The sequence below is a fragment of the Mirounga angustirostris genome, unplaced genomic scaffold (genome assembly GCF_029215605.1).
Source record: "Mirounga angustirostris isolate CCGP_5_RB_7025 unplaced genomic scaffold, mMirAng1.0.hap1 SCAF_5, whole genome shotgun sequence".
Taxonomy (NCBI): Eukaryota; Metazoa; Chordata; class Mammalia; order Carnivora; family Phocidae; genus Mirounga; species Mirounga angustirostris.
Window position 1 is genome coordinate 95054536 of NW_026991713.1, and position 24751 is coordinate 95079286.

General features: G+C 41.7%; 2 protein-coding genes and 1 pseudogene across 2 annotated transcripts in view; 1 reads left to right on the plus strand and 2 right to left on the minus strand.

Moving 5' to 3' along the window:
• Window positions 1-24751, minus strand: part of RIMKLB (ribosomal modification protein rimK like family member B) — a 153228-nt gene that overhangs the window by 124492 nt on the left and 3985 nt on the right. The window lies entirely within an intron of this gene.
• Window positions 246-8783, plus strand: AICDA (activation induced cytidine deaminase). The gene is made up of 5 exons (XM_045869793.1): window positions 246-253; window positions 5402-5549; window positions 7047-7317; window positions 7546-7661; window positions 8059-8783. The coding sequence occupies exons 1-5, from the start codon at window positions 246-248 to the stop codon at window positions 8110-8112; spliced, it is 597 nt and encodes a 198-aa protein (XP_045725749.1). The 3' UTR covers window positions 8113-8783.
• Window positions 2218-2317, minus strand: LOC123845077 (U6 spliceosomal RNA; annotated as a pseudogene).

Genomic DNA, 24751 nt, shown 5'->3' on the forward strand with positions numbered 1-24751 from the left:
AGTGGCCCTCAGTCATTTACCCACGTGACTCTGTATGACAGCCCCGCCCATCTTTTTTGGACCCAAACAGGAGGAAGGCTGTTGGGGTACCTGATGGTGATGATGCCTGGGGGAGGGGCCTAGGAGGGTAAGCTCAAATTTGAATGTGTGGGGCCAATGCCTTGCCAGACAGAGTTCAGTGAAGCAGCAGGACTTGAGGCAAGGCTCCCATGCCTAAGACTAAGAAAGACACTCTGGATTCCACTATGGACAGGTAAAGCAGTCTCCTTGTGCGTGCTTGCCCTGGCTTTTCTCTCAGAGCACATCTGAGTTTTCAGATCAGGAGCTATCCCTTTCTCTCCTCTCACTATCTGACTCACTGCTTGGTCAATATGCACATTTATTTTTCTGGATCTGTCTCATCTCTTCAGATCTTACATGCTCTCTGCCTAATTCTCTCTGTTCTGTCTCTCTTCCACACCCAAAAGAACTTTTATGGGCCATGTATGGCCATGTACTGCAGTTAGGACTAGTTTATGGTAATATTAACATAGCAAATGTTTAAAGATTCAAATCATGAAGAGGTAATAGCAATAATCTAGTATACTAAAGACAGTTGTGGAAATTGTAATACTAATTTTGTAAATATTCAATTGCAAAAGGACTTTGTAAACTTTCCTGGGGAGCCTTTACTGAATAATTGAGCTACATAGTAAGGAAAATATTTTTTTAATGCCAATATTAAAAACTGCTTGAAAGTCACTATGCTGGTATATACCTATTACAGGAAGAAAAATTCAGTCAAGTTATTTAATGTTATAGTTCCAATCACTAGGCAGTTAATGGCATTTTTACTATTTACTGTCTTTCAATTTCTTCAGACACTGCTAACTTATTTCTTAAAATGTATTTTGTAAGATTTACACAATGTTTTCACATGTAGTTTATGACAAGTTATTATCACAACTTAACTTTATTCCTACTTTTATGATTACTACAAATATGAGAATACCTAATCCATATACTTTATCTCAATTTAACTTTTATAAAGAATTTAGACTACAGAATTAAGATTTTATTTTTTAAAATCTTTTTGAAGACTGTATTATTAAGTAATCTATCTGTATACCCAATGTGGGGCTCGAACTCACAAACCTGAGATCAAGAGTCGCACGCTCCACCGACTGAGCAAGTCAGGTGTCCCCAGAATTAAAATTTTTAATGGAAGACTCAATGTTCTTCAGAAAATTTTCTTGAGGGCAAAAATGTCAGCTGTCTGCTCAGCTTGCAATGAGATTTTGAAAATTCATCTGAGGTCTAAGTCAGAGGTAAAGGGTTCAATGAAAATATCTGTATATAATAAAATGCAAAGCAATAATTAATAGTTGAAATTCAAAGGCAACAAGGAGAAAAGATGAAACGGAACAGGAGAAAAAGGGAAATACATAATTATCATTAGGGAAAAGAACATCTGCAGAGGGCATTAGTGATGGCACAGGACAGGAGAGGACTCGGTCATGATTATTTTTAACCCATCTGTCTCCGGTTTGCATTGCTGGGGATGCAGCGATGTTCTGCCTCAGGGAGCACAGCTGTCTAGGGCAGCTGTCGACTTTTGAGCTTGAAAAACTGCCCCTACAAAGTCCTTCGTACCCAAAAGAGAAACTAAGAGAAGAGGGTACTTGAAACGGGCTCCTAGCTACAGTTAAAAGTGATGAACCAAGAAAGTTAATTAAAAGGTCACCATCAAGCAATTCGCTTCACTGTGACTGGTCACTTCTGATAGAAACAGGAACTACGTATTTTCATGTGAGCAGAAGGCAAAAGTCCATCTGAATTCTCTTACCTAAGCCATGTCCTTTCCTATACTCCCAGGACACCTTTGCTTTCTCCCAGCAGCAGATCCCCACCTAATGCCTGTGCATGACACAGTACCCCCCTCCACCCCTTTCTCAGCTGGACAGCCCAGGAGGGCAGGTTAACTGTTCAGAGAAATTTATCAGTAAGGAATGATGCTATCAGTTTAAAACTGAGCCAAGAGACTTTCTTCCCCCTTTTACTTCAGGATTGATTAAGCACTTATTATGTATTCAATTTATATATGCTAATGACTATATGCAAATTATGTCACAACAGTAATAATAATGGTGGTAAGTGCTATGATGATTACTATAAAATTATTTTTTTTGGTATATGAAAATGTCATGTTTTCACCATCAAAACTTACGATCTTGGTCAAAAAATATGGAACACTTCATGAATTTGCGTGTCATCCTTGTGCAGGGGCCATACTAATCTCTGTATCACTCCAATTATAGTATATGTACTGCCAAAGCAAGCAATAAAATTGTCATTTTAAAGTAAAGCCAACAGTTATTAGATCTTTGTTAGCAATTATGTCAGATTCCTGCCAATTTTTAATTCTAAAATAATATGATTCAACAATTTTTATACTGTTTGGTATAATGTATATACTGGTGATAAATCTAGTTCTCTGCCTAAAGTGTATTTCAACAAGCTTCATTGTGTGTGAAGCGTGACATTTAAATTGAGACAGCTATAAAAAACTCATCTGTGTTTACCTAACTCTTAAGGTTGATGCTTGGGTATTTAACTTTTAACTTCACGGTCTATCACATGTACTGCATTAAAATTAATTCTCAACATATGTCCTCCCAAAGACTGGTACATGTTTGTAGAAGCTGTCTTCACAACAGCCCCGAAGTGGCAACAATCCAAATGTCCATCTACAGGTGGAGGGATAAATGTGCTATGGCCATGCAGTGGAATATTACTTTGCAGTAAAAAGGATCAAACTACTGATACATGCAACGCAAATGAATTTCAAATTCATTATGCTAAGTGAAAGAAGTTGGACACAAAGTAAGAGATAATGTAGGACTTATATGGGATTCTAGGAAGTGGATAGTAATGTAGAGTTACAGAAGGCAGATTAGTCGTTGCGTAGAGGGTTGGGGAAGAACTGACTGAAAAGGTGAATGAGCAAATTTTGGGGAAGGGTGCCCTGGAAACGTTCTGTGTCCTGATTGTGGTTGCAGTTTTGGGTGTTTACATTTGCCAGGACTCATAAAATCGCACGTTTTAAATGGGTGAGGTATGTAAATTATACCTCAATTCTTAAAAAAAAATAAATAAATAAAGGTGAAAAAAGTTTCAATTCTCTTGCCAGCAAACCGTATTCAAATCCTTGCCTAGGTCTTTACTTTTACAAGTTTACTGCACTTCTGCCCACTGCCATTAGGTGGCAGCATGATCTCCACAACTTGAATACATTTCTGGAAAAGACTAGGGACAAAAAACGAGAGAGACCTCATTAGTGCTTTGGTATCAACCACACGTATAGCTTGTTTTATGTCCACAACTGCAAAGAAACTTCAGTTAGCCAAGAGTATTTCCACAAATTCAATTCAATTTAGTGCTTATGACATGCAAAACACTGCTAGGCATAAGGAAACCAGAGCAAGTCCCTGCATGTGAGCAACACAGAGTAATAGATTATATTGCCAAGCTAAAAAAGCAGCAGGATGCAAAATTGCATATGAAATCAGTATAATCAAAATCATGTAAACATGCCTATAAGAAGACCAGAAAAAATTTTTTAACAGTAATTTTTATTAGATACTATGTCGAATTATTTGACACTGTATCCTAAATTTTAAATTTTTTAAATTTAAATTTTGTTTAATATTTAAAGAGTGATGTACATGCAAGTTGGGGGGGCAGAGGGAGGGAATCTTAAGCAGACTTCCCACACTGAGGGGGGAACCCAATGCGAGCTCTCTCTCACAACCCTGAGATCATGCATGACCTGAGCTGAAATCAAGAGTCAGATGCTTAACCCACTGAGCCACCCAGGTGTCCCTAAATTTTAATTCTTTAGTATTTTTACATGTAAAACTTTCAACTTTTTGTATTATACAAGTTAACAAATATTACTCTGATATTAAAAAGAAATCTTTTCTCATAAAGTGATACTTTCTGCCTCAAAACACAAAAAATCCAATTGGGGAGACAGAGATGTCAGTGATCAATTGGTAACAGAGGATGAGGGCTTTGACAGAGATAAACTGGAGAATGAAGGGAAATTACAGGAGGGGTTTTTGTTGCTGTTAAGCGTTCGATTTTTTGCCTAGAAATGTTGGGATAAGCGGTGGTGAGAAAGAAGAGTTGAACTGTGAACTGGCTTTGAAGGATATGTAAGTTTTGTCCAGTGGAAAAAGGTAGGAAAGGATTCACTGAGAGGAAGCGCATCAGCAAGGTGACTGGAAAGAAAAAGCCACAGGATCCGACACTAGCACCAGGGGATCAGCTGCATAGGCCTTGAAGATAGGGAGGGGAAGGGGAAAAGTAGCAGGAGAGGAAGCTAGAAATGCAGATTTGATGATCAAACGTAAAAACTGGCCTAAATACCATCTTAGAGCTTGGGATTTATCCTGTGGGCACAGGAGATTCAACTGGGGATTTTTCAACATAGAAATGACATGGTCACGCCTGGGCTTTTGTGAGATCACTCTGGCACAGCACGGAGAATGTTCTTTTGGAGGGACTGGGGCCAGACAGACCAGCTTAGAGGCCAGGACAAGAGATAAGCCGAAAGGTGAGGGCTTTGAGAGTAAGCAGAGAATAGAGGGAATAGCGCAGGTACAAAGACTCAAGAAATATTTGGAGGTTTAAAAAATAAAAATACTGAAAAACAAAAGAGATTTGAATCAATAAATTTAGATCATTAAATATGAAGAAGAATCAAAGATGAGCCAAAGCTTTTCGCCTGGTTACTTGAGATGGAAAAGTAAGGAGAGACAGGATAGTCAGTACAGAGGACATTTTAGGAATTACTGTTTTGGTCAGGTTGGGTTTGAAGTACATATTGGACATTTAGGTAGAGTTTAGAGGGGAACTCTGAAAAAATTATGGAACCGAGGAACAGGTTTGTAAGTCCAAGTTGTCAGCATCTAACAGACAGCTATGAGAGGAGACTGTCCTGCGAGTTCATACCATTTGGGGGTTCTGGCTACCTCTCAAATTTTTTTTTTTTTTTTAAGATTTTATTTGTCAGAGAGAGTGAGTGAGCACAAGCAGGAGGAGCTGCAGGCAGAGGGAGAAGCAGACTCCCCACTGAACAAAGACCCAATGTGGGACTCGATCCCAGGATGCTGGGATCATGCTGAAGGCAGACGCTTAACTGACTGAGCCACCCAGGAGCCCCTCAATTGTTCTTAAATATAAGCATGAAGAGGGTTTTATAATGGATTCCAAGTTCAGTAAGTCTCAGGCATCCAGTGAAGTAAGAAGAGGATCTTCTCTGGTTTGGCTCAAGTCATTATAGATATTTTTAAAAGCTGAAGGAAAGCCAGGAGAATGAGCGCTGCTCCTGAATGTTCCTCCCTCTCCTCACCCACAGCCTCCTGATGAAGCAGAGGAAGTTTCTTTACCATTTCAAGAATGTCCGCTGGGCTAAGGGTCGCCATGAGACCTACTTGTGCTACGTGGTGAAGCGGCGGGATAGCGCCACCTCCTTTTCACTGGACTTTGGTCACCTTCGAAACAAGGTATCAATTAGTTGCTTCCAAGCTAGACTTCGGGCACTTTCAGAACCATATGCAGATAGTACTACTTTCAGCCTGTTTCACGTTTAGGTCTCCACCAGATTTCTCAAATCTCTTTCTTTTTTATATCCATGAAACCAGAACAGGTATGCCCCAAAGCATGCCATTTTATGTCCTCCCTGATCATGTTGGGCACATTACTGTGACACCTTGCTTCAATGCCAAGAGTAACTGCCCCCAAACTTTCCTTCCCTTTCCCCAGCACCTGAATTGCCTTTGAGATTAAGGAAATCAAATATAAGAGCCTTTTGATTTGGAAGAATATTGTCAGCTCACTCAAGCTAAATTTAAATGTGAAAATTCCCTTTCTTTAGAATTTTTTGGAAAATTAAGAAAAAAGTAGGAAAAATTAACGACTCAATTCTGTTTCCCTAATGATTTCTAGTCCCTCCTGCTCACATAGATCATAGGCCAATGAGTACATTCAGCATGGTGAGACCCAGAATACTCAGGGAAGCCTCAATTGGTCAATTAATTAAATCAATCTCTCAGCATCTATCAGAGAATTATATTTACAAGCGACTTCACCATCCAGATGGGTTTGCATAATCTGAGTATTTCATGTCTCAAAACAGGCAGTGAGATCTGATACTGGTGGGATCCCAGGGAAGAATCCATAGGTGGAAGGACATTGTCTGGCTCACTGTTAAGTGTTTATTTTATGATTCAATTTCCTTTGCCTCCATTTGTATTGTGTAAATTATCTCACTTCGGTTGTTTTACATTCTAATCTTTCCTGTTTGGTGATGTGACACATTCTAAGTAGAGAAGGGTTTGCTGTTACCAACCCTTTCTTTCCTTCTCCTTTAATCCTCACGATCGATACCAGGCCATTTTATTGGTGAGGACTTAGAAGATCCAAGAGTTGGATGAGTTGTCCCAGTCACCTGAGTGGTGATGCCAGGAAATGAAACCTAGATCTTTCAGATTCTAGGACTAATGACTTTTCGGCAATACTATGCAGATTTGCTCTATCTCATTATTGCGCAGTTATTACAATCACAGGGATCATAGGATGAGCAATCACATTATTTAATTGTTCTGAACCCACAGCAGTCCTATTACCTCTCCTACAACACCCCTCTGTTGGCCTTAGCCTAATCTCTTTTACCCCTTCCAGTCCTCAACCATATGTTTCCTACCTCCCCCTAGTGGTCTGGTGTGTTTCCACAATGTTACAGCAACAGGCCATTTTCTTTCTCCACAAACGCGCCAGAAGTAACTTCGCGAACACAACTCAAAACTCTGGAACACTGTGATGCTACTTCAGCCAGACTCATCGCATCCTCCTGCTTTTCTGTTCTGTTGTAACCTAAGGCCCAAACTGCAGACACGCTAAAAAAGATTACTGGGGGAGGCAGATGAATTAGTGACCATAAAGCTGCCGGCACCGCAGTAAAGGTCACTAAACGTCACCTAAGTCCTCTGCTCTGTCCGCAGTCGGGCTGCCACGTGGAGTTGCTCTTCCTCCGCTACATCTCCGACTGGGACCTGGACCCTGGCCGGTGCTACCGCGTCACCTGGTTCACCTCCTGGAGCCCCTGCTACGACTGTGCCCGGCACGTGGCCGACTTTCTGAGAGGGTACCCCAACCTCAGTCTGAGGATCTTCACCGCGCGCCTCTACTTCTGCGAGGACCGCAAGGCTGAGCCCGAGGGGCTGCGGCGGCTGCACCGCGCGGGGGTCCAGATCGCCATCATGACCTTCAAAGGTGAGAAGGGGACCTCGTTTGGGACTGCAGTTCGGAGGAGAAAAATCGGGGGGGGGGGGGGCGGGGGGCGGAATTCAGCCAAAAATTGACTAGAATAGGAGGAAGAGAATTAAGGCTTGGACACCAGGCTTTGTAGGAAATGAGATTTAAAAGGGGGAGGGGGTTCTTTCTTTCCTCTCTATTTGGGATCTGAGCTATCTCCTACCCCATGCCCCTCCTTTTTTAAAGATTATTTTTATTGCTGGAATACTTTTGTGGAAAATCGTGAAAAAACTTTCAAAGCCTGGGAGGGATTGCACGAAAATTCCGTTCGACTATCCAGACAGCTTCGACGCATTCTTTTGGTAAGGGGCTTCTTTGCTTCTCATTTTCTTTCTCTCTCCAAAGTCATCTTTTCCTGGAGCTACTTAAATTTTCCTTTAGCATATTTTTTACATTGTCTGTGCATATGTGTGTAGGTATCACTCTCATTTTTTCTCTGATGAAAGCCGTACTGTGTCTTTTTTTTTTGTTATTTCTCCTACATTTGAATTTGCTCTTTTGTTTCACAATTCAGAGCCCTCTGCTGAGATGCCCTTCCTTTCCCCTCTTTCATCACCCACAACTCTCTCCCTTACACTCTCCTCAGGATTCTGTTTTCCTTCAGGTAGAATTCCTTCCTCTCCTCTTCCTACCCCTGCCAAGTTACTTTCTTCCACGATGTTACAAATACATCCACTCAGCTTCTTTCTTTCTTTACAGCCCCTGTATGAGGTTGATGACTTACGAGATGCATTTCGTACTTTGGGACTTTGATATCAACCTCCAAGAATGTCACTTAAAATTAACCACCTCTGAAGACAGTGGGTAAAAGGACAATCTTTCAAGAATTCCGTTTTTCTTCAACTCTCATTTTCTTAAGAGTTTAGAGAGAAAATATTCATTACAGGACTTTGTAAAAAAAAACCGTCTTGAAAGTACAGAAGGAACACAGGCCCACCAGGGAAATGCTGCAACTGGTGCAGCTTTTAATGCAACAGCGCCCCCTACTGGGAAATGACAGAATTGCAGGGCCTGGGAGCACCTAAAGTGTCGTGTTCTATGACTGAGGGAGGAAACAAAAGGTAAATCTGTAAAAGCATGGTGAGAAGATCAAATGTTTTTATAATATGTATCCTTTATTATGTGATTCATACGGAGTTTTCAATGATATTAGTGATATTTTTTTCTACTCTTTTCCTTTGGGGTTCCCTTTCAAGTGAACAAACTTGTACCAGTCCATGATCTATACAGAACCTCCTAATGAAAGGATCTGGGTAATTGTAACCCCAAAACATCTTCCCAAGGCATTAATATCTAAGCATGCACTGTATGTTTTCATTGTCTGAGGTATGTTTTTATGTTTGTACATAAGACAATTTTTTTCTTGGTATGAAATATGCATGATCACCTTCAAGCTATTTTATAATAAAGGATCTTAAAATGAATGAGGACTGTGAAGAAGACACTCTAAAAGTTAGTTGATGCCTCAATTAACACATCTGGAAACATAGATCCTTTTAAAGAAGTCCATAGGTCAGAAACCACAACCATAAATTTCACATTTAATTAGGTAACACTTGGAAAGGACTTGCTTCAGTTTGAGAAAAGAAAAATCTGTCCTCTCCAGTGGGTCTCGTAACTTGAACAGTGTCAACCAGGCCAACATTTCCGACTTTTTGTATGTATGCGATGCTCCTCTCAAAGAAATGTTCACTATGTAGGACAGTGTGACAAAAAGAGAGTAACATTTGGAAAGGAAGGATGACAGAGCATTCATTACAAAGAAATAGTGTTTTCTCCAGCAAAATGTAGGGAGCCAACATGGCAGAAAGTGCCTCTTTGTAACAACTCTCTTTGACTAAGAAAAATATTAAAAAATAACCATATCACTGTGCAATTATTACCTAGCAACCCTTGCAATGCAGATAAATAGATCTGCATGACAAGTTGAATGCACAATTGCGTTGTTTTACAACTACAAATGGGTGCCAGGACTAATCAATAGAAGAAAGAATAATCCTTTGCAACAAACTGCTGGGACAACTGGATATCTATATGCAAAAGAATGAATTTGGATCTCTTACCACATACCACATGCAAGAACTAAAACTATAAAACCCTTAGAAGGAAACACAGGTGGAAATCTTCACGACCTTGGATATGATCAAGTCCCTTAAATATGACAGCAAAAGCACAAGCAACAGAAGGAAAAAAGAGAGAAATTGGACTTCTTTAAAATTAAAAGCTTTTGTGCATCAAAAGAAAAGCAAGGAAGTAAAAAGACAATCTGCAAAATGGGAGAAAATATTTACAAATAATATACCTGGTAAGAGTTTAGTAGACAGAATACACCAAGAACTCTTACAACTCATAAAAAACCCCAACAACCTAATTTTAAAATGGCCAAAAGACTTGAATAGACATTCCTCCAAAGATGATACACACATGGCTAATAAGCACATGAAAGGTACTCAACATCCTTAGTCTTTAGGGAAATCAAAGCCAGTGAGATACCACTCAGACTATTAGCATGGCTATCAACATCAAAAACAATCACAATCGTTGCTCAAGATGGAGAAACAAACCTTCCATATGTTAACTGGTGGAAATGTAAAATTGTGCAGCTGCTATGGATAACAGTTTGGTGGTTCCTCAAAAGCTGAACACAGATATCACCCAGCAATTCCACTTCTAGGTATATATCCAAGAGATTAAAAGCATACGTTGAAACAAAAACTCTTCCGTGAATATTTATAGCAGGAGTATTCGTAAGAGCCAAAAAAAAAAAAAAGGAAACACCAAATGTCCCATCAAGTGATGGGTGGATAAATAAACGTGCTATATCCATACAACAGTATTTTATTCAGTCATAAAAAGGAATGAAGTAGGAACATGATACAACATGAATGAATCTTGAAAACGTTGTGCCAACGGAAAGAAAGCCAGACACAAAATGCCATATATTTTATGATTCCGCTCATATGAAATGTCCAGAACAGGTAATCCCACAGAGACAGACAAAAAAATTAGTGGTTGCCAGGGGCAAGAGGGAAAAGGGCATGGGAGTTACTTAATGCATATGGAGTTTCTTTTGGGGGTGATGAAAATGGTCTACATTTCAGTGGTGATGGTTGCAAAACATTCTGAATGTACTAAAACCCACTAACGTGTATTTTAGAGTGGCTAAAGTTTACATGTGTGTGAATTGATAAATGAACTTATAAATGCAAATTTTATGTTATGTGAATTTTATCTCATTTAAGACAAGCCAATATGACTTGAGTCAGGTGACCCTAAATTTGAATTCTGTTTCTATGCGACAGTGGGCAAGATACATTTAACCTCTCTACAGCTTTAGTTCCCGATCTCTACATGGGTATGATAATATGAACTTTTCACAATTTTGGTAAGTATTAAATTAGAAAATAACACAAACACAACTATCTTAGTGATTAGCATTGCTACCCTTTCTGTTTGCCGGACAAACCTAGAAATCACCCATGACATCACCGTCTGCCCCCATATCGGGTCCTTACACTTTGTATGCTAAATACTTCTTGCATTCACTTTTCTCTCCCTCCTCTACTAGTACCTAAGAAAGAGGGTAAAAAACGAAAACAAAAAATAGTCTGATAGTTGAAAGCAGGCCTGACACTTTTAGCCAGGCCATTATTATTTTCCTGTTGGACACAAACAGTCTCATAGAATAACAACCTCAAACAGGATTATTCAGACTGATATGAGAGAAAGCAAAACCATTTCATAATTTGTCTGAGCCACCCCACAAAATACCAAACACCACCTCTCTTGGCTGGAAGGAATGACTGCTACTTCCTTACCAGTTACAGCTTTATCCGTGTTCTAGTCAGCCCTCCAGAAAGATGGGACACACCCGATTATAGAACTGACCTAATTCCCTCACAATATCTAATCTAACACAAATTCCCATTTTCTTAGCCCCTCCCCCAATTCACCGAACCAAAGCCCAAATTCTGTACTTAAATTCATAGTCATGACGTGTCTCAGTGAGAGAAACACCCTCTTACTGACTAGACACTTCACAGCTCATGGCTGCCCATAATGTTGGTTCTCTCTCACGGCAAGAGTAATAAATCCCACTTGTTCAACTACAGGAGGCGAGTTATTTATTGTCTTTGGATGGAGGCCATTGACACATCTTAGCTGGAGCTACCGACATCTTAGTCTATTGTAATAGTTATGATATTCACTAATTCTTGTAACATTTTACTGACAAGTGTAGAGGCCACTTTGAGTGAACAGGTTTGAGCAATGGAAACAAGAGCGAGGCAAAAGGGCCCACAGTGACCACCCAGGTGACACACAGGCTCGTTAAGTGACTCACCTTGGAAATCGCCATAGGTCCTAACTAACCAATGGGCTACTTACAACCAGGCAGTTACCAAAAAAGGGAAAATTCCATACATTCCATACCTTCTCACTCCACTCTGTAACTGTGGTATCTCACCACCATTTTGTGGCAGACAGTCTCCCTTGCAATGTATTCAATGAACTCTTTTGTTCTGCCCTGGGTGAATTCTTTTGCAGTTGGCCCCCTCTCAATCAGGATGCCCCACGAGAAGTATTCTGTGGTGGTGATGATATGGTTGGTTTTAAGAAAATTTCATGAGAAATAAATGCTGAATCTGCTATTTAATCATTCATTCTCCTTAATATTTACTGATCAACTACTAGGTGCATAGCAGTGTGACCAGCATATATGTATCTATATCCATGTGTTCAAAAAGCTTACATTCTGGCCAGAAAGACAATCCATGTGCATGAAGAAAATACTACATATGTTTTTAAATGTGAGTTGGGGTACTTTTTGTTATAGAAACTGCTAATTATAGTATTTTAGAATTTAAATGTTCAACTTATTAAAGATACAAATTTAAGCACCTAACTTTTAAGCCTTTGTTTCAAACTTCAAAATTATTTTATGATTTATAAGTCTAATTTTGTATTAAATAAGAGCAACCACTTTCACTTGCTCTTTTTTTACCAAACCCAGTATTACTTGCTCTTTAATATTAGAATAACCTAAAATAGCAATTAAACTTAAAAACCGTCCCTATTCACAAATACGATTACACTACTTTTACCATTTTAAGTTATGTATATTCATGTGGCTGCTTTTTAACCACCTTAAATGCTTGACAGGGCAGCCTGGTTTATAAGCAAGTCTAACAACAACAACAACCAAAAAAACACTATGAAATGTCAAAACGAATTTTGTTAAATATTCCAAACATCTCAATATTCATTACAGGCCTGACCAAATTATCTTAAACCTTTCAGCTTAAAATGCTAAGATCTAATATGTGAAGATTCTTTAAATCACATCTGCACACATATTATCCTTAATTAAAACCAAAGGTTTTAATATAATCAGTTTCATCTACTTTATTATCTATAGATTCAAGTCCAAACTTTAATAGGATTGCAAAGTATTTAATATCTAAGATGGGCTGGAAATTCCGGGTAATAATACAGTTGCGTATCCGTTGCAGGGTTTGAGATTGCAGACGAGCCATGGAATCTGAGAACTACAAAACTCCAGGTTTATTCTGTTAAGAGTAGGAATGGACTCTTATAGGGCTGATTTGTCAACAGATTCCCCAAGTACTCTCAGCCTCTAAATGGTAGTTACCCAATTTGGGTAGATGGAATTTGATCCCCCTACACCATGTTGCAGCTAACTTCCTTCACTACTTAATTGGATTTATCTAATCTTTTCACTAATTTGAATTCTTTCCATAATCTTGGCCACAATTTTTTTTAAGATTTTATTTATTTGGGGAGGGGGGACAGAGGGAGAGGGAGAATTATTATTTTTTTAAGATTTTTTATTTTTTTATTTTAGAAAAAGAGCGCAAGCTGCGCTGGAGCAGAGGGAGAGGGCGAGAATCTCAAGCGCACTCTGCAATGAGCTCAGAAAGTAAAAAAAGGATACTGTGGGGCGCCCTGGGTGGCTCAGTCTCTTGGGTGTCCGACTCTTGGTTTCAGCTCAGGTCATGATCTCAGGGTGGTGAGACTGAGCCCCTAGCAGCTCCTGCTCTACCTGGAGTCCGCTTGAGATTCTCTCTCCTCCTCCCCCCACTTGCATTCTAAATGAACAAATTCTTCAAAAAATACTGTAAAGCTACATAAATGCATATAGAAAAGGCAGAGGACCCGCCTGAGCCTCGGTCGCGGAGCTGCCTTTGGCGGTCTCTGCAAGTGGGCTCTGTGTCCCAGCGCCCGACCGGGTTCCCGCCACCCCGGTCCTGCGCAGAGGCCGCGAGGGGGCGCCCGAGATTTCCACCAGCGCACAAGCGACGGCATGTCATCCATCCCCTCCACGGGCTCGCAGTGGCCACCCACGACCATTACCCAAGCCGCGGGGGTTCTACTTGCAGTAACAGCTCCTGCGGAAGTGCAGGGCATCCTGGAGAAGTTATCTCTCAGCATCCCCGTCTCCCCAACGCTGACCAGGGTCCCTAGTGGGCAAGCTTCTTTTTCCGCAAGTCCACTCTCGGGTTCACGGCTACAGTGTCGGAGTCCCCAGAACGCTGAGCCTCTCCTAGGACTCGAGCAGCTCGATCACCTGGGACTTGGCTCCAGAAGCCATGAAAAAGTAGCCCGGTGGCCAGCGTGTCAAAGCCAACACCGAGCCCCAATCCTGAGTGGCCACCACCAGCCACTAGGCTTCAGAAGGTGCTAGGCTCATGAGAACCCCTCCTCTCTCTCCCGGTAGACTAGGCAGGCTGCAGCACGCAGACGCAGTTGGGTTCTTCTATATCAAAACAGCAAAACATCAAAAAGGGAGTTGAGAGAACCCCACTCCTTACTATCCAGGCCACACACAAGCCTTCCTGACACCCTGTAACGTCTTGCACCACGTAAAAAATAAACTCTAAGCAACCAGTAAAAAAGAAAGACATAGAAAAATATCCAAAACATATTACTAAGTGAAGAAAAATTGTTTTAAAACTTTGTATAGCTTGATCTCATTTATACTTTCATAGGTATGTGTATATGTATACATAAAACTTTTACATATACATATACATATTCATATAGATATACGCTCAGGAAAAATGCTGAAGTGATAAAATCCAAACCATCAGCTGTGGTTATATCCAGAGAGAAAAACTGGATGGGAGGAAGAAGGCAGGGAGAGGGGACTTTCACTTTCACTCTAGCAGAGGCATGGATCTTTCTTTGAATGTCCAAAAGCTTTCTTCCTCCTCCCACCAATGATTTATGAAACACTTTTTAAGGACTGAGTAATCTGTACGCCAGAGTCTAGTAGGCGGAATTCGCCAAGAGAAAGAGAAATGGCGATACCTAGTCAGGGGTTGGCTTACATGATTGTAGGCGTCTGCAGAACAAGTCTGGAGTCTGTGCTGGCTGCCAGGAAAACAGGCCGGGGCTTTAGGGAAGGACCTGATGCTTTCGTGCTCAGGTGAAATTTCTCTGTGGAAGCCTCAGTTCTGTTCTTACATCCTTTAAACTAACTGAATCAGGCCCACCCATATTATCTAAGAATCTCACAGTGAACTGATTATGGACTTAAGTCTTATCAATGGACTATTCCGGAGTAACACCTGGGTTGGTGTTTGATTGAATAACTGGGGTCTAGGCAAATTGACTCATAAAGGGGCGCCTGGGTGGCTCAGTCGTTAAGCGTCTGCCTTTGGCTCAGGTCATGATCCCAGGGTCCTGGGATCAAGCCCCGCATCAGGCTCCCTGCTCAGCGGGGAGTCTGCTTCTCCCTCTCCCTCTCCCCCTGCTTGTGTTCCCTCTTTCGCTGTGTCTCTGTCAAATAAATAAATAAAAATCTTTAAAAAAAAAATTGACTCATAAAAACACGTCACAGTATGTCTATGTAAAGAACAAAAAAAGACATATCAGAGTCACTATTTTTAAGTTTTTTAGAAAAGATTTAAAAAAATGTATTTATCTGAGACAGAGAGAGAGTGCATGCACAAGCAGGGGGAGGGGCAGAGGGAGAAAGAGGACTCCCCATTGAGCATGTAGCCCTATGCAGGGCTCGATCCCAGGACCCTGAGATCCCAGGACCCTGAGATCATGACCTGAGCCGAAGGTTTAACCCACTGAGCCACTCAGGTGCTCCCACAGTAACCATCTTTGAGTGCAGACCTTAGGCCTGTCATGGGGCTAGTTGCTTGACACGTTACCTCACTTAGTCATGCAGTATAGTCCCACGGTCAGCTACCAAAGTAGACTTAAATTTAGGTACCGGTGACTCTGACATTTATTTGAATTAATGTAGCTCATTCAGTTGCAGAGACCGGCTCAATTTACACATAAAAAGGAAACTTCTTTCATAGCCACAGGTAGACTAACTGGAAAAGTGAGATGGTTTTACTAGCAACTGATACGGTTCTTGTGACTGATTACTTTTTCTTTTTTTTTAAATTTTATTTATTTATTTATTTATTTATTTATTTATTTATTTTTAAGATTTTATTTGTTTATTTGAGACAGAGAGAATGAGAGACAGAGAGCATGAGAGGGAGGAGGGTCAGAGGGAGAAGCAGACTCCCTGCCGAGCAGGGAGCCCGATGTGGGACTCGATGCGGGACTCGATCCCGGGACTCCAGGATCATGACCTGAGCCGAAGGCAGTCGCTTAACCAACTGAGCCACCCAGGCGCCCCCTAAATTTTATTTATTTATCTGACAGAGAGAGACACAGCAAAAGAGAGAACACAAGCAGGAGGAGTGGGAGAGGGAGAAGCAGACTCCCCGCCGAGCAGGGAGCCTGACGCGGGGCTCGATCCCAGGACCCTGGGATCATGACCTGAGCCGAAGGCAGACGCTTAACAACTGAGTCACCCAGGCGCTCCCTGATTACTTTTTCTGTCTCAATACTCTGGTTTCTCTTCAGATCGCATAAATCTTTCGCCTTTTACTTTTTCTGTCTCTTTTTCAGGGACCACATGACCTCTGTCTCTATTAAGAGTCTCCTTTTTTTCCACTAAGGGTTCCCTCTGTTCACCTCCCTTATTTATTTTTTTTAAGGCTTTATTTTTAAGTGAGCTCTACACCCAAGGTGGGGCTTGAACTCACAACCCCAAGATCAAGAGTCACACACTCCAGTGACTGAGCCAGCCAGGTGCCCCTGTTCACCTCCCTTCTTAGCTTACTTCCTCTGCTTACTCCAAGTTGCTGTTCCGTAATACTTGAACTTGTGTATAATCCCTCATGGATGCTCCCATCTTCTCTACTTTTTTATTCGTAAATATTATGGCTAATTGGCAATTTTTTCAAATTGCCCAAAGAGGGACAATTTAAATTGCCTCAACTATCTTTTGGGCTGTTCAAAACATGTTCCTACTAAGGTGGTATCAGTGGGAATTAGAAATGAGAGGCGAGGGCGCCTGGGTGGCTCAGTTGGTTAAGCGACTGCCTTCGACTCAGGTCATGATCCCGGAGTCCTGGGATTGAGTCCCACATCTGGCTCCCGGCTCAGCAGGGAGCCTGCTTCTCCCTCTGACCCTATCCCCTCTCATGCTGTTTCTCTCTCTCTCTCTCTCTCAAATAAATAAATAAATAAATAAATAAATAAATAAATAAAATCTTAAAAAAAAAAGAAATGAGAGGCGTGAACCACTTTATAGACTTTGAGGAGATGAGTGATTAGATATGAATGTTGTAAAGGGAGAGTGAATTAAAAGCAAATCACAGGTTTCTACATTGACTGGAGTATTGCTCCTTGAAGATAGCTGTATTTGAGAGAAATACATTGCCTGAGTCCCTAGGTCTCACCCAGTGGCGCTGGTCCTTGCCTAATCGCCTGTCTCTCCATGCCCTGATCCCATAAGCCAATGTGACTCATGCAGGAACCTAACAGCCCTGCAATTGGAAACTAAAAGCCCAATGCCAGCTTGTGTTTCTCACCATCACCAGGACACCCTTGGCTTATGTCTGTCCTGTCTGTCCTCTAAACTCAGTGTCACTGAGTCACCCCAATTCTAATCTCTGTTGTTCTAGGCTTTTAATCTGTCTATTCCTGGTATTTCCATCTTGATTCTCCTCTACTCAATCTTCGCTTAACTCTTCAGTTTCTAGTAAAAACTGTTGATTTTGGTAGGAACAGAGCTCTATCTCAAAACTCGGGAATCGAATTCCATCTTCTAGTGACTATGACTGGTCAGGCCGGCCATGTCTCCTTCAAAGCAGAGGGAGAGGAGACTTATGTTTCTGTATCATGTATCTTTTGAGCACCTACTATTTTGGCAAGCACTGGTGAGTACTCATGCTACAAAGTAAATGAGAAATAGCCTTTCCCCTAAAAAGCTCCTAGAAAAGAGAGAGGCTAACAATCCACAATTACACACAATTTGACAAAAGTATGCAGACATACATGTGGAGGAAGTTGTTTTATTTAGCTTGAAGTTCCAAAGAAGGCTTCCCAGAGCAGAATATCCAGGAACTTAATATTTTTAAGTTTTAAATAATTTTTTAATTAAAATATTATGCACATAGAGAAAAGTGCAGGAATCACAAATGACACTTTGAGAATTTTCAAGAATGTATGACAAACACCAAGATCAAGAAATAGAACATTACTAGCATTCCAGAGCTCTGCTTATGCATCCTCCCAGTCCTCTTGCTTACATTAAAAGAAGTTAGGAGTGAAAAGTGGTAAGGATATACTTGGCAGATAGAATAGCATGTCTAAAGATTAAGAGGTTTAGGGATGCCTGGGTGGCTCAGTCAGTTAAGTGTCTGCCTTCAGCTCAGGTCATGATCCCAGGGTCCTAGAATCAAGCCCCACGTTGGGCTCATTGCTCTGCCTGCCACTGTCCCTGCTTGTGTGCTCTCTCTCTGACAAATAAATAAAACCTTTAAAAAAAATAAAGACTGAGAGGTTTAAAGTAGTGCAGAAGGTAGAAATTTGTGTGACTTAGGTAGTAGGAGAAGGGGGTGGTTGGAAATAAAGCTGATCTCCTCTATAAGCAGTAGCCTGATCCTGAAAACCCTTGTCTTTTTTTTTTTTTTTTAAGATTTTACTTATGTCAGAGAGAAAGAGAGCACAAGTGGGGGAGACAGGCCAAGGGAGAGGGAGAAGCAGATTCCCTGCTGAGCTGGGAGCCCGGTGTGGGACTCGATCCCAAGACCCTGGGACCATGACCTGAGCCAAAGGCAGATGCTCTACGCAGATGCTTAACCGACTGAGCCACCCAAGCGCCCTGGAAGGTTTCTTAAAATACTATTGCAGTTAGGCCTGGATAAAAGGGATGAAGACTTTAAGGCAGGACTGGAGTCATGGATGAGGGAGGGAGCTGGTGAATGTTAGGGAGTAGCATCTGCCTTAGCTAATTAGTTGTGGAAGAGGTTGTGGTTGAGGGTAACTGCTAGGTTTCCACTTTGAAAATGACTTGATGGTGATCTCATCACCAAGAGAGAAAACAAAGGAGGGAAAAAAGAACAGGGTGATAAAGACAACGGGTTTATGGGTTTTTTTTTTTTTTAATTTTTAAATTTAAATTCAAGTTAGTTAACATACAGTGTAGTGTTAGTTTCAGAGGTAGAATTTAGTGATTCATCAGTTGCATATAACACCCAGTTCTCATTACATCAAGTGCCCTCCTTAATGCTCATCACCCAGTTACCTCATCCCTCCCCTGCAACCTCCCCTCCAGCAACCTTCAGTTTGTTTCCTATAGTTCAGGGTCTCATAGTTTGCCCCTCTCTCTATTTTCATCTTATTTTTCCTTCCCTCTTCCCCTATGTTCATCTGTTTTGTTTCTTAAATTCCACATATGAGCGAAATCATATATTTGTCTTTCTCTAACTTAGTTTTGCTTAGCATAATACCCTCTAGTTCCCTCCACATCGTTGCAAATGGCAAGATTTCATTCTTTTTGATGGCCAAGTAATATGCCATTGTGTGTGTGTGTGTGTGTGTGTGTTCTTTATCCATTCAAAATCTGGGTATATGGGCGCTTTCCACAGTTTGGCTATTGTGGACATTGCTGCTATAAACATTGGGGTGCAGGTGCCCCTTTAGATCACTATGTTTGTATCCTTTGGATAAATACCTAGTAGTGCAATTGCTGGGTCATAGGGTAGCTCTATTTTTAGCTTTTTGAGGAATCTCCATACTGTTTTCCAGTGTGACTGTACCAGTTTGCATTCCCACCGATAGTCTAAGAGGGTTCCCCTTTCCCCACATCCTCGCCAACATCTGTTGTTTCCTGAGGACAGTGGGTTTATGTTGAGACATGTTAAAGCAGGAAAATGGTTCATTTGAAGAAAAAATAGATTTGGTAGCTATCAGCCTTATACTTTCTTAAATGGATCCATGCATGTGTAGGAGGTCCACAGGAAGAAAGTATATAAAATGCAAATAAATGAGAGAGAACTGGGGAGCACAGACATGTAAGGTGCAGAAAGGGAAAGAAGAATCTAAGAATGAGTCTCAGAGGAGACATCCAGAGGAAAAAAGGGAAACCACGGGAGCAGCATCCATGGAGGCAACGGAGTAGGGAGTTTTCAGAAAGGAGGCAGATAAGATGATAAGTACTGACTGGATTTAATGATGTGGAGGTGAACAAGGGCTTCAGGGGGACGTGGATGTGTTCCATTGAAAAAACAATGAGCAGGAAAGAACTGGGGATCAAGAGCACTAATCAGAAATTGTTCTTTCATAAAGTTTGATTGTATGAGGGAGAATTATAGGATTTGTATTCTTTTGGCCATCATTGTCTTAGAGGATCATCTGAAACATGATAGACCCTTGATACATTTGTTGTTCTGACTGACTGCATCTTTTTTTTTTTAAAGTGAGAGAGAGCATGTGGGGAGGGACAGAGGGAAAGCGGGGAGAGAATTTTTTTTTTTAAGATTTTATTCATTTGAGAGAGAGAGAGAGCACACAAGCAGGGAGGAGGGGCAGAGGGAGAGGGAGAGGGAGAAGCAGACTCCCCGCTGAGCTGGGAGCCCGATGTGGTGCTCAACCCCAGGACTCTGGGATCATGACCTGAGCCAAAGGCAGACACTTAACCACCTGAGCCACTCAGGCACCCGGGGGAGAGAGAATCTTAAGCAGACTTCATGCTCAGTGCATAGCCTGACATGGGGCTTGATCTCAAGACCCTAAGATCATGACCTGGGCCAAAATCACGAGTTGGACACTTAACCAACTGAGCCACCCAGGTACCTGATTGATTACATCTTCAACTGGGGTACAGGTCAAACTCATCAGCAGATTCTTAATTCTACTAAGATTGCCTTCAACCAGGCTACAACTTCTCTTGCCTGGGAGGCACAGATAATAAATACCTGCTGTTTGGACAGAGAGCAGACAGTTTTATCTTTTCTGTAGAGAATCAGATCAGTTGATGCCTGGTATCACAACAAGCCAAGGATTGCAAGTGCATTAGTCAAGGGTGCATTTGTCAGGTCTTACTGAGAGGACGGCTGATATGATATCCATCACAAGTTGAGATTACCACAACCAACCCCTCCTGAAAAATGTGAAGGAGATTAAAGGACATCAGGAGATTTGGTAAACTAGGTTATGGCCTGAGCTACTCTAGGCCTTATAAACTTTTCAGAGGTCTAAAAACTATCTGAGACCTAAAAGTGAACACCTCTAAAATGCCCACCTACCCATTGCCAAATTCCTGAAAAGTAAATAAATGTTTAATTAAATACCAACAAAACATAATATGCCAATTGGCCAATAGTTACTTAACTCACATATAAATTTATTTTTTTAAAAAAGATTTTATTTATTTATTTGAGAGAGAGCAAACGAGCAGGGGCAGAGGGAGAGGGAGAAGCAGGCCCCTCACAGAGCAAGGAGACCGATGTGGGACTCGGATCCTAAGACCCTGGGATCATGACCGGAGCCAAAGGCAGATGCTTCATCTACTGAGCCACCCAGGTGCCCCTAAAATTAATATTACATATAAACAACTGATACATAGTAGGGTCCCCCGTGTTGTACATATTTTTTTTAAAGGTACTCTCTTTTTTTAAAGATTTTATTTATTTATTTGACAGAGAGAGAAAGAGGACAAGCAGGGGGAGCAGCAGGCAGAGGGAGAGGGAGAAGCAGACTCTCTGCTGAGCAGAGAGCCCGGCGTGGGTCTCAATCCCAGGACCCTGGGATCATGACCTGAGCCCTGAGCTGAAGGCAGATGCTTAACTGACTGAGCCAACCAGGTGCCCTGTTGTACATATTTTTATTTAAAGACTTTATTTATTTGAGAGAGGGGCAGAGACAGAGAGAGAGCATGAGCAGGGGGAGGGGCAGAGAGAGAGGGAGAAGCAGATTCCCCACTGAGCAGAGAGCCCGACGCAGGGTTTGATCCCAGGACGCTGGGATCATGACCTGAGCCAATGGCAGAGGCTTAACCCACTGAGTCACCCACGTGCCCTGTTGTACATATTTTTAAACTTTTTCGGGGTATTCTATCTTAACACCTTAAAAAGGGTCATGTGGCTGGCCCAGTCAGTAGAGCATGTGACTCTAGATCTCAAGGTCCTGAGTCTGAGCCACATGTTGGGCCTAGAGATTACTTAAAAACAAACAACAAACTAAAAAACAAAACACAACACAACAACCTTCGGGCTGGGAAGAGGCTGCCCCTCCAGAGGCTAGCCAATTCTTAGAGATAGCAAGGACCCAGCATGTCCTTGACGTGCAAACTAACAAATCCACAGCCATACCTCCCCTAGCTGACCATATGCCCCTGGAGGTAAAATTCCTCTTCCTTATTCATCCCAGGGCCAGATACCAGGCAAGGAGGGACCATCTCAATAGGGTAGAGCCCAAGAAAATTATTCAAACTAGATAGTCCTAAACTGTTTACCCTACCCTGCCTTGCTTTTCTCATTGGAAACTCCAGTGGAGGCTCTCCCCTAGACCTTTGGCTCCCACCAATCTTCTGCTTCCTGACCACTCTGATGTTCTTTCATGGGGCCCTGTATCACATGCTGTGTCTCCTGTCTCTACAACCTGCGAATAGAGTAAATTTTTCCTGAGTGTCTCTGTCTCCTGTTATGGCTGCACTTGATCATCTCATAAAAGAATATAAAGCATGCCCCAACACAGGACTGCTTCAGGCCTACAGGTCTTAAAATAGTTCCTAGTGATCTCCTTGACCCACACTCATGATTGTATCTTACACATGCCTCTTTCCCAAGGCCCTGAATGCAGGTAGTTGGTGAACCCGAGAATGACCTCACCCCCAACCCAGGTCATATACTGCACTGGGTAGTCCCTTCAACCCCTGACAGTGTCTCTTGTTTTATCAAACATATATGGCAGACTCTTGTCATTCTCAAGTTTAACATTTTCTGGTTGAAGGAGAACAGAACATGCCACCCCCAAATATGCCACCTGGGCATATTGATTGTTGTGAATCAAAGGCTCTTGAGAAACAGCTGGTGCAAGAAGGACACTCTGACCCTCCTTGCCCTCCTGGAAGCAGGAGATAAATCTCCCATGGGAAAGGTACCTTCCCTGTACCAGGAAGGTGGAGGCATCCTTCTCACCAGAGACAGGGAAGTTAGGACTGAGAAGGCTGTATAAACAAGTCTTGTTACTTCTTCACCATTTAACCGTCTGAAGCTCAAACACCGTTGTCTTGCCAAGTCTTCACAAATTTGTGTTTGTCTAAAAGTTTCCTTCCTTCCTTCTCTGAGTCTCATATTTTTATGGGGCTCCTGTACATATAAAATTAAATTTGTTTTCTTCCCGTTAATCTGCCCTATGTCAATGTAATTATTACACTAGCCAAAAAACGGAGAAGAATGGAACATTTTTCCAACCCTACCTGGTTTTATTATTTCCTTAGACAATGAAGTTTCTATGATATGCAATGAAATACTTTTTATTTGTTTTTAAGATTTTATTCATTTATTTGAGAGAGAGAGAGAAAGAGAGAGAAGCAGCAGCAGACTCCCTGCTGAGCAGAGAGCCCAATGTGGGACTCAGTCCCAGGACCCCGAGATCACGACCTGACTGAAGGCAGCCGCTTAGTCAAATGACCCACCCAGGTGCCCCTGCAATACCTTTTTAATTTGTTCATCAACTTTAAGGCTGGTGTAAAGGAAGTTGGCAGCCTAGAATCTATATTTCATTATGGTTTTATTATTCTTTATTTATCATATAGGGGATATATGTTGTTTCTTTGTAGGAAAAAAAATGACTTGAAGTAATATATAAAATTTTACTGAAGGCTGAAAAGTTTTTATTACCTTGTGGTATAAGGATGTTCTTAGGAAGCATGTGACTCTCCATGGAAATGTGATTTGGGATACAGCTAAGAAAACTGTACAAACATTTCCCTCTTCAGGGATTTGGGTGTTCAAGAAGACACAGGGTAATTTTCCTTATTATTTTAAGACTCTAGATTATTCTACCTCTACTGCTTACCTGACTGTATAATCTCTCACGCAGCTCTCATTTTAGATCGTTATTCTACCAAACACTGTGCAAGTCCTCTACTTAACGACTAGTCAGAACCCTGGAGAATGTCTCTCTGCCCTTTATCTCTCAGAGAATGTGACTGACTCACCAACCTTACCTTCAAAGAAATCCCATAGAAGAATTCACTCTTCCACCAAGAGTATACCATTCTTCAGCAGCTATGGCTTTATCCTAGGAACTTGCTCAAACCACTCTGCACCATCACAAGCCCAGGAAGAGCTACACTCCCTCCACCAGCTTTTCTTTTCTTTTTTTTTTTTTTAAGATTTTATTTATTTATTTGAGAGAGAATGAGATAGAGAGAGAGAGAGCATGAGAGGAGAGAGGGTCAGAGGGAGAAGCAGACTCCCTGCCGAGCAGGGAGCCCGATCCCGGGACTCCAGGATCATGACCTGAGCCGAAGGCAGTCGCTTAACCAACTGAGCCACCCAGGTGCCCCCCTCCACCAGCTTTTCTAAGATATTTGATAAGTTGTAGCATAAAGTGAAAGCATCAAGTACCAGTAGAAAATCCAAGCTAGAGAAGTTGATTGGTTGGCTTCTTGATATGTCTCCCCTACCTCCAGTCCAAGCTGGAAGACTGCCCCTTCCTTTGAAAGCTCTATGGTGATTGAGTTATTAAACCCTTTAGATTCTCATCTCCAACAACCTTTGTCTATTCAGATACACCCTTGCCGAAACTTCTAGCTCACAAACCGGCATCCAGCTCCAATAAAAATGAAGAAGAGTAGATACTTGAGAAGCTGCCAGCCTTCCTCCGGGTCCTTGGCCATCTGCAATACTTGATGCAGTGGGAAGACCATGTGACCCAAAGACAGGATCTGGTTGCTTGCACTGCATAGTTGGGTAGACAAGAGGCCGGTATCCAAGTTAAGAGCTGGTGTCTCCTTTATTCCTGGCTCTGTAAGCCACACCAACAAACTAATACATGCATC